A 10,567-nucleotide genomic window follows, 5' to 3' on the forward strand; every position below is an offset into this window, starting at 1 on the left:
TATTTTCCCTCACACAAAATGCCATCATCGTTCATTCTCTGGGGATTCAGAGTGCATTATTTTGAAAATTGGACATTTGACGATACACTCATCGATGTAAGTTAAAACTTTTGTGCGAAAACAATGCCAATGACGTATTGTATTGGCGCGACGTTACCAATTCCCCGCTCAAGTCCATTTCGCAGAAAATCATTGGGAGAGACGACAAAACCGATCATCCAATATTTAATGTAATTTATCTTCATTTAAACCATCAACCATCACGCATATAACTGCCAATGAGAATTGTTCGGCACCATTCGACAAGAGGTGAAAGGTGAGTTAGTCACCGCCGCAACACCAGATATAAAACTATTCAATGTGGATTTTTCCAAGAGTGTTGAACAGACGATGGATATGATGGGCTGATACGGTATTAAATGTCATTTGAAGAAGTTTTCGTTGATAATATTCAAAATTTAAATCTTAAAATTTACGAGTTGAACACTCCACAAATGCACGAAATTAGGCGTTTTTGTCTAAAAGAAATTTATTAATAGTCTCATTTTCAAAGGACGATAATAATGTTGATAAATTCGTAGACTCATTAAAGGCACACAACTTGTGTGTTTGTGTGTGTGCGGAAAAATTATGTGGGATAACGAAAATGGCAGGTGCAGATGAAGATAATGGCATCACACACACGCATTCAAAAATTCATCGATGCTTGTGCTACGGGTGCTGTTGATTACAAATCAAAGTTGAAGCTAATGAATTTTTCGGTCAGGATGTGAATGGCTTGTGAGTGGGTTAAAGATATATAAATTGTCTGTGATTTTTGGAGTTTCCGACCAAACCGAATTCTTTTCAAGCGTTTTCTACCAATGCTATATGAAGCGGAGAAATGCGCTTGTATAGTGTGTACTAGGCACTCCGGTTCGTTGTGTCTTCTTCGAAACGGCTTTAATGCAAATAAATTATACCATTTCGAATTTTGCACACTTGCGTTTCTACCCTCATGTCTTCCACCCAACTTATTTTCTGGTTAAATCGGTGAACCGATTGTAATGAATTTGGGTTTTGTGCACGAAGATAATTCGGGCGAAAAACGGATTTTTGTCATTTAAATGCTCTATACATCTTTGGAGCGTACAAAAAGCACTGAAAAAATTAAAGAAAAAAAATAATAATAATGAACCAGTGAAAAATGAAGGAAGTCCGTAAAATGCAAAGATATGACATTCAGATTTTGCCAAAGAATAAAAGACAATGCTGAAGATAGGATACATTATTTTGTCTGATTATTATACGTATATCATCGACAATACGAATTCCACTATCTTTGGACAATAAACGCCAGCATGCAAAACGACTCCATCAAGAGTAGCCCATAAAGAGATTTGCATTTATAAATTTTCATCGCCGAAATGAGGGCAAAAACAATATTATGCAAATGCCGCATTATTATTATGAACTGAGATTGCGGCCAATTCGTAATCTGTTATAGCAAAACTTTATCCATTTCAAACGTTTGCATATGACGATAGTTCTCATTTTCATATCGATTCATGTGTAGACAATCCATACTTGAAATTATTTATTTAAGGCTTTTTTTATCAAATTGATGGTTTATGTGGTTAATGCGTTGTTAAATGGATTTTTCACCAATAAATCAAAAGATTTGCTTGAACCGGTGAAACCTTACCAAATACCTGAGCTGATTTAATTTTCTCTATCTATTTAGTAACGAAGACCTCTTTTTATTGGTGTTTGTTAACAAAAAATAATAAATTCAAAATGTGTGCTCATTCAATTTCTAATTTGATTCACTGTAGCTCTAGAGTATGAACAAACATCAAGTATACGGAAAAATCCATGAAATAAGGTTCAATTTTTGATAATTTTCTTTATTTAAATCATCAAAATATTATAATTTTTTTTACAAAAGAGCCATAATTTGATCTCGTTTTGCTTCTAGTAAGCCTTTAAGAGTCTTGGATTCCTCTTGGATATGTTTGACATATTGTTGCATAACAGCCTTCTTTTCCTTGTTATTAAGGTAATTTGTTAATGGTGTCAGGATAGTTTGTTGAATTAAAGCGCTTCCATTTTGGATTTCTTTTTCACTTGGTGCCGTTTTAGTTGCTGTGGCCTTGCCAATTTGAAACAATCCCTTTCGTACACCATCTAAGCTATTATTGAACATTTTATCGGTGTAATTTTGTTCGAATGATTTCACTTTAACTCCAAGGTCCAACACATCAAGATGCATTTCTCCTACAATCTTCAACACTTTTATTAAAGTATCTGTCGACTTGCCCATGAGTTTTCCACTCATAAATGCTTGATTTAGAGATGCCATTACTTGGGCGCTGTTCCCATTGGCTTGTACATTACGTCGAGAATCGGAAATTACTTCTTGTTGTATCTTCATATTTTCTTTCAGGACTTCATCGACTTTTGAAACAACCGATGAAAGCAGTTTCTTTGCAGTTGCCGGATGATTTCCTTTCAACCATGCCTGGATTTGTTCCACACTCCTAAAATCAAACCAATCCGAGAAGCTAATAATCGCTTGTGATAACATGCCAATGTTTTGCATTTCTTTTTGAATTTCACCCATTATTAAGTGTTCCGGGAACATACTGAACCCCGAACCAAAAAGCTAAAATGAATTTCAAATTATTGTTTTTTTTTTCTTACAATTTTTGTGAACCAATCAAAATAATTACGCTTAAGGTGATGCCACAAAATAATAACGCAGCAAACTTCATTGTAACTTTAGTTTTTCTTACAAATTTTACGTTTTTATTAAACACACGAGTTGTTATTGATTTTCTATGATCTATTGACTATCTTTATATAGTGGATGTTGGAATTTTGTTTTGATAATTTTTACTTTTAAATTATTCTAATTACAATTATAATTATTCATAAAATTTCAATTTGAATAAAATTTATTCCATCTTTTCAACAATTGTTGTTTTATTCATCTTTCATTTCGAAGTAAATAAAATCATTGGAATTACAGAAAAAATTAAAATTATTTATCGTTATTTATTAGTCATAATTTACAATTGAAACATATTGTATGCAATGAAATGTTAATAAAGTTCTACGGAATTCTTGACGTTTATTCAATTTAATTTTGAACAATACTGGTCTCTGTTTAGGGTTTAGTTGACAATTTTTTTGGCTCAAATTTATCAGTGGCAAATAAAATAAATGTCTTTTTGTTAAGTGTAAACTGGCACTTAAAAAAATAAATTAAACTATATGTATTTATAAAAAAATGAAGCGATCTTATGAGACCTATTTTTTGTAAATTATAGATTGACAATTGGTTGGTAAAAATATGCAAATTATGAGTTTGGTTAAGAATTGTATTGAGAATGGATGATAAAATACCAGTGCTGTCCCCTAAGAGAAAACTCCTCTTGAAATAATCTCTTTATGTGATATTTAAACGTCAACAAAAAGATTTGGTTCGATTTTAAAGTCTTGAATTGGAGTCCCCTCAGATTCAGTATTTGAATTTTCATTGTCACCTGAAATTCGCGGGAGAATTATGTTCTATGAAGACTCACAAATTCACATAATGAACAAATGCATACTTACTTAATAACTCAACAAGCACAAAAATTGATAAAATGAAAAACAATATAATTAATAAAAACATGTTAATCTTTTTAATTCAGTGAACGATATGAAAAGACTCATTAAAATATATGCATAATATTCTCCATATAATTGTTTGACTTAAAATATGAGACATTTTTTTAATTTTATTATAAATAAAAATAGCTTCACAAAAAACATACATATATGTTTCGGTGCAGATGTGTACACCTGAGCAAACTCACAAGTCGGTAAATATTTTTGCCAAAACTTGTTTTCGACATAAAACGTAAACGAACTTGAGCCATTTTTGACCTTCGTCGTCCTCGATTATATTTCGGTTTGTCTTGGAAAATTACTTGACGACTTCAATAACGTTGTAGCGTAAAACTCAGTTGAGTCAATATAAAAAGTCATGTTTGAATCATCATAATATGCATATCAATGAATATACAATTTATATTTCGAATATTTTGTTCGTAAAACGCTATAAGAATGCATGTATCTCCAGCATTTCTCCCGCAGAAGAAGATAAAGGGAACAATTTTGATTTATGGCAAAAATATTAGCTTTTATCTAGGACTGTGTCGCGGTGTGCGATTTCCATGCATGTTCTATTATACATTTCCAAATACGAAACTCTTTCCAACTCAATCAGCTGCTATGAATATCTTTCAAAATTTATTTGTTTTTCTTGTAAATTTTGCTTGCACGAGTTAAAATTGCGTTTCTACAGAGGATGTGTGCACAAGTCTAGTCGCATGTACATACATTAAATCTCCTCTCTCGCGAATATTACTTCTCCGCTCACACGTAGTGTGTATGGAAAAGTATTGTAATGAAGCCCACATTTAAAAATCTTCAAAATAGTCAGAGATGACGCAGATTGAGAGATGTCTCTGTTGCTATGGATTTCAAAACTTATGATTGAAATGCTGAAGAATAGATACCACTAGACCAAATTGGCTACCTCATATTAAGAGAGTTCAAACAACTAACATATGTATGGAAAGTCTTTGGAATAAATTCAGACGTTCGCCATTTGAACAACAAACATATTGTACAATATTAAATTCTTTTTTATTGGTATAAACCTTTATTCATGGGCTATCGATTAGCACATATGGGCGAGTATCCATGTATTCATATATATTTGGTCGAACGAAAAGAAAGCTTATCCAGAACTATTTTTATTTTGCAGATGTGTGAGTCAACCGAAAATAAAATGAAAAGATTATAGTGATTACAACTATTATAGTTGTTTATAGCGATTGTAAACAAGTCTACAGCATTTATATCAATGACGCATTCGTTGCTTATAAATATTATAATCTTATCGATGCAAAAGTATTATAACCTTATCGATGATCAAATAAAAAACACGTACGATACAAAAAACAATAAAACACCATTATTTTGAGTTTGCAAAATATACTTATCATTAATCTTTAAATAAGTCTATTTAGCAAATAATGGTGTTTTATTGATTTCTGTATGTTAAATAGAATTTATGTACTTCATTTCATTAAATTAAAAAAAAAAACGTAGTTGAAAAGCCTAGAATACTAACCGATCTACATTTTTCTTGAACAAGTTTGATAACGCTGGAGATAACTTTATGTTTATTTTGAGATAACTTTTTTAAAACAATGAAAAAAATCTGTTATCGTTGCTAAACAGTACGTATTATAATTTTATCAATGATTAAATAAAAAACCCAGCGCGTGTAACTAGAGTGGGTCGAGAAAAATGAAATTGGCTTATTCGTATCAAAAATTGAGTATATAAGCAGTTAGTTGAAAGCCAAAGATCATCATTAGCATTATAGCTATATTGTATACAGTGTTCTATCGAGTCTTAAGATGAAACCGATCTTAGTTCTTGCAATCTTCTCGGTATTCGCTCAGGTAGATAGATATACTTCAAGTAAAATTCTTAAATATTTTTATCTAACTTTAATTTTAATAATCAATAGACAAAGTACAGTTCCTTATCTTGCTCAATTGTCATTCAAAATGCACTCAATATTTTAATAACAATAAACTAAATTTGTTTTGCAAATATTCAAGTGACTTGTTATTTTCGAATTATTGTAGTCAATAAGGAATTTTGTTTTCTCTTTTCAAGGTGATAAACGGTGAAGAGGCCACTTTCGGAGTGACTGACGCTGCCTATCGCACCGCAGTTGTGAACGCAGCTGATGCAAAAGCTGCACGTTTACGCAACGAAACAACAGCTTCTCTCACTCACCGAGAGCTTATGCGTCGCGTGAAGTTATTTGCTGGCGTCGTGCTTGCGCCTGACAGCGCTTTGGCCGGTGATGAGGATACAGCGGTTGTCGCCGGGCAGCTCGTTGCGCAACTGGCTAAGCTGCAGGTTGGTTCAGGGCTCTTCATGGGCGGTGACAACGTGGAGTCAGCACCCGACTCGGCCTTCACAATCAACGATGTTGCCGACACGCTAGAGCTGATACGATGTAAGGACAGCGATCGTGTTCTCGCAGATATTGCATCTGCCCTCGACGGAATCGTCCGTCGGGCCATCCCAGCCATGCTCGCTGGTGGGGTGCATACACCAAACCACCGTTGGGAGCTTGCGGCGGCCCTCGCGCGCATCCATCGCTACCGTCCAGATAAGCGTCTTAAGCGGCGGGCCGAAGAGTGGCTGGCTGAGGGCATTGACATCCAAGATGATGGAATGTACTCGGAGCGTAGCGCCAACTACGCCGCATACGTGTCGAACCCATCGCTCACGGCGGTGGCCGATATTCTCGGACGCGAAGACCTGCGAGCGATCGTTTCGCAAAATCTGCAAGCCTTCATCGGGCTCATCCGCCCCGACGGAACCGTTGAGACAGTGCACTCGCGCCGGCAAGATCAGATGGACTCGTACTTTTCTATCGCTCCATTCATCACGCTCTACCGTCGGTTTGCCATCGAAATGGGCAGTGGTGTTCTCGCCTGGGGTGCTGAACGAGCCCTCGCAGGTGGTATCGTGGACCCAGAAACTGTTCTCTTTGAGCTGCTCATGAATCCGCAGATTGGTTGGGTGCTCCCTCCCTCTGTTGCCCCGATCTTTGGACGACAGCGATGGAACAACAGCGGTCTACTCGTAGATGCAAACGCTCGCCGCACCCTCGTCATCTTTGGAGGCTCGGACTACCCCAGGTTCCGGCGCATTCGTTCAGGGCTGTCAAACAACCCCACCTTCCTCCAACTTTCCGCCGGGCGTGTCAAACTTGTCTCGGCACGGCTATCTCGGGATTTCTTTGGCCTAGGGCCGTTCCGCGCCGATCGGCTAGACGTGCATGACGACGTGATCACGCTGACTGAGCACGTTGCGGGCATGTACTACCTACCCCTCGAACAGGAGCACCGGCGGAAGGACGGTATCTACGCACTTGAGGATGAAGGGCGCTTCGCCGCTGCGATGGCGTTTAGCAAACGTAGCACAGAGGTAGTCGGCCTCGACACACGCGTTGACGTCGTTCTCGCTGAGGACGGCGTCGAGATAGTCATCTCCACCAAGGGGCCTCGTCTAACGTGGTCGCTCGAACTTGCATTCCAGCCGGGTGGACGCTTCGAAGGCCTCGTGCCCATTAACGGTGGTGTGCACCAGTTGCTCTCTGGCTACGGCCGCTACGTGGTTGGCGATGATGCGATCGAGTTCGGCCCCGGCAATGCAGATGCTCCCAAAGGCTTCTATCACCCCGGCGAGGACTATACCTATCTCGGTGGAAGCGACGCCGTCGATGGGCCGCGCGTGTACCTCATGGGCAGGTCGCCTGGTACGTCACGTTTCACGCTACGTGCGGTGCGTATGGCAGCATAAGCATGGGATGAATACGGATAGAGTTAGCCTAAGATCTATGTCGAACCACGAACCCACCATTCACGCATTCACATCAGAAAAAACTTTGAATACATGCATCATGCCATAATATTGAATTTAGTATCTGGTTTCTGTTTGCTTTTTAGAATAAACTTTTAACGCTCAGAACATATGTGTGTCCATTAAAATTAGTTTGTTCATAAAGATCAAATAAACATACAGGAGAAATTGACTTGCTTCTTTCATCAATCGACAAAATAGCTAAATTTAACGAGTAGGTTTCATTTTGCTGAAAAAGCTTGCTTTTTAATGTAGTTTTTGTTTAAAAAGAATGTTGAGGTTAATTCGAAAAAAAAATGCTTGTTCATCGAATATTGGGAAATATTCATTTTCATGGAAAATGAGAAATCACACGGGTTTTGAGTACTAAGTTGTTTGACACCTCAAATGGGTACGTTCAATATGTCAATATGTGTATTTCATATACAAAAACATGGGATTGTACCAGTGTGTCCATAACATATAGAAATAGCACTAAATAGTGTCGATATCTATACTATATCGGTGCACTATATATGGAAGATATTTCCGCAAGACACCGTAACTCACAATCGAAGTGAGTGCGGACGGCAAAAATGTTGACGCATACACACAGTTCTTTCTACTGCCGCACGGCAACTTGTGATTTTTCCCGTCTACACTCACTTCGATCGTGCGATACGGTGCCGTGCGGCAATATTTTCCATATATAGTGGACCGATATAGTATAGATATCGACACTATTTAGTGCTATTTCTATATATTATGGACACACTGGATTGTACACAGAAACAAATTAGAGTACGCTTACTCGCACTTGAGGTGTTAGCAGAGAGTCCACCCCTCAAAATGAGCTACGCACTCTATTTTACTCTATTTTTTGTGTTAATTTCATCCAAGTGAACACATCATAGTGAAAGAAGAAATACACGTGTAGTCATAGCCGCATGCGTTCAACGTACATATGACTACATATGTATCTCTTCTAACACTAAAATAGAGTGCGTAACTCATTTTGAAGGGTAGACTCTCTGCTAACACCTCAAGTGCGAGTAAGCGTTAGAGTATTTGTTTCTGTGTAGACCAAATCGTTAGTCCACTCTTTTTTATTATTTACCAGAGAAATAATTGAAGTCCGAAATGTTTAGTTCAATTTAAGATTTATTTACTTTTTACTTTTTACGTTGTGCTTAAAATTTCTAGTCGGGTGCTCGATTAAAAACTGACCCCCAGGCCCATGGATCTCCGAGCTTACTGTAAAATCGAATGTCAATTCATCATCACCAGAGTCGGTGTAATACAAATACTATTTTGGTGGAAAAGTTCGGCTTTCACTAAGACTTTTTATTTTATTTCGCGATACATTTTTGACTAAGGTTGAAGATGCATCTTTAAATCCATTTGATTCGTGATTTAAGTGAGTGTCGTTCACATATCTTAAGCGAATTTATGTCGTGTACGATCATATATATATAAATACGATGCATTTTTGCTTCGAAATCAATCTAACCCGATTCTTCGTGAGCATCCATTTATGCGCAAAAACCCACTGCACTAATATCGTTTCACTTCCTCAGATCTCGTCGGCTCCATTCTGAATAGTGGTATTCCTTGTGTTTTCAGCCCCACAATCAATGTACCAACATTTCCGTCGAGCTGTTACAATATATGTATCGTGTCTACGCGATTTTCAATGCGTTGAAGAAATTATTAGTCACGGCATATTTCATGTGCGTACCGTGGCATCCGTTGGTGTTTCTTAAATCGTTTCACTTCACGACGAGCAACATTTGTGAAAATATTCATGTTCGCTATTTTTTCTCTCAGCTGTATAATAAATTTAAACAGATTTTTCGTTCAGCCCGCACTAAAGCACTTGCCAAAGTCGAAAAAAACAACTATCAAGGGCAAGCAGCGTTCACATGTGTGCTCATTCATATTTTTTTTGCGTTGTTCATGTTGCATGCGTGTGAATAAATTTTAAGCGAGGAATTGTATCGGTTCGCAGCATTTTACAAAACACCCTGATCCAGTCGTCTCAACACACACACACACCCGACCTGGCACGCTTTCCATATGAAAAATATTAAAATATAAATTCAGTAAATATAAAATATGACGACGATACGGTAGAAAGCATGTAGTCACTCGAAACGTAAGATTGCTAAAGTTAAAATATATGCAATAAGTTATGACAAGACATACACACACATATTTTGCCAGTGTCAATGACGCAGTAGTGCGACTAGAGTTAAGCTATTTGACATTAGAGACATGTGAGCATACATTATCATCTCTCCGCGAATATATTTGCCATACAATGTGTGATCGAATAGTATTACCATGCCTTAGACAAGGTAGATTTTGAAACAATGACAAAAGAAATACACTGCAGACGTCGCACAGTCATCATCATCATCAAGTCATATGTGCCGCTGTTTTTTTTTTTGTTGTTGCTGGGGAGTATTTGGAATATGGTGACAAAAATTGTATTTACGTCTGAATAAAAGATGAGAAGATTTATATTAATAATGTGTTTATGGGTGGTTTTGCGTTGATGTCGTTTAGCGTCACTTTGCTTCCGCCGTACAGTTCATCTTCACGATGCGATTAAATTGATTGTTGTTGCGGTGTGTGGCTCGATGATGGTTATTTCACGACATCTATCCCATTCAACTTTAACGATAACCTGGAAAATGATTTATTACCTATATCATTCAGTTGGCGAACGAAAACACAAACACATTTTTTTCTGTTCTTAGTTTTCAATTTAGTGTGATAAAAGAGTTTCTGCAGGCTTCCATTTATTTTGGTCTTTGAACAATGTTTGCCTTTTGAAAATATGCTTCGAAATCACTCAAATTCCACCAAAAAGAACCGGTCAATCATCAAAGAACTGTCCGTTATTCAACTCCATCTGCTTTCAGTCTTTTTGTTTCATCTTTGTCTGCACCTGATACAATGAATGGCTTCCCCATTAAAAATATGAGTCCTTTGAATAAAGTCCGTTTTTTTACTTCTAAAAACATCGATGAGAAGGGAAAGAAGAATCTTTGATATTGGCGCCTTCATTGACGTTTTTTTTTTTTTTTAGAAAAAC

The 10,567-nt window shown here is 37.1% G+C and overlaps 2 protein-coding genes across 2 annotated transcripts; one reads left to right on the plus strand and one right to left on the minus strand.

Annotated features, from left to right (window-relative positions):
• Window positions 1-1,860: 1,860 nt before the first annotated feature.
• LOC116344179 lies at window positions 1,861-2,801 on the minus strand. The gene is made up of 2 exons (XM_031772614.1): window positions 2,712-2,801; window positions 1,861-2,644 (listed from the first exon to the last, which is right to left on the minus strand). Exons 1-2 carry the CDS (start codon window positions 2,751-2,753, stop codon window positions 1,919-1,921), a joined length of 768 nt encoding a protein of 255 aa, XP_031628474.1. The 5' UTR covers window positions 2,754-2,801; the 3' UTR covers window positions 1,861-1,918.
• Window positions 2,802-5,381: 2,580 nt separating this feature from the next.
• Window positions 5,382-7,660, plus strand: LOC116343816. The gene is made up of 2 exons (XM_031772071.1): window positions 5,382-5,504; window positions 5,725-7,660. Exons 1-2 carry the CDS (start codon window positions 5,460-5,462, stop codon window positions 7,426-7,428), a joined length of 1,749 nt encoding a protein of 582 aa, XP_031627931.1. The 5' UTR covers window positions 5,382-5,459; the 3' UTR covers window positions 7,429-7,660.
• Window positions 7,661-10,567: the final 2,907 nt, after the last annotated feature.

The sequence above is a fragment of the Contarinia nasturtii genome, unplaced genomic scaffold, assembly GCF_009176525.2.
Source record: "Contarinia nasturtii isolate CC-2019 unplaced genomic scaffold, AAFC_CNas_1.1 Cnas_scaffold_1037, whole genome shotgun sequence".
In the NCBI taxonomy this organism is placed as follows: Eukaryota; Metazoa; Arthropoda; class Insecta; order Diptera; family Cecidomyiidae; genus Contarinia; species Contarinia nasturtii.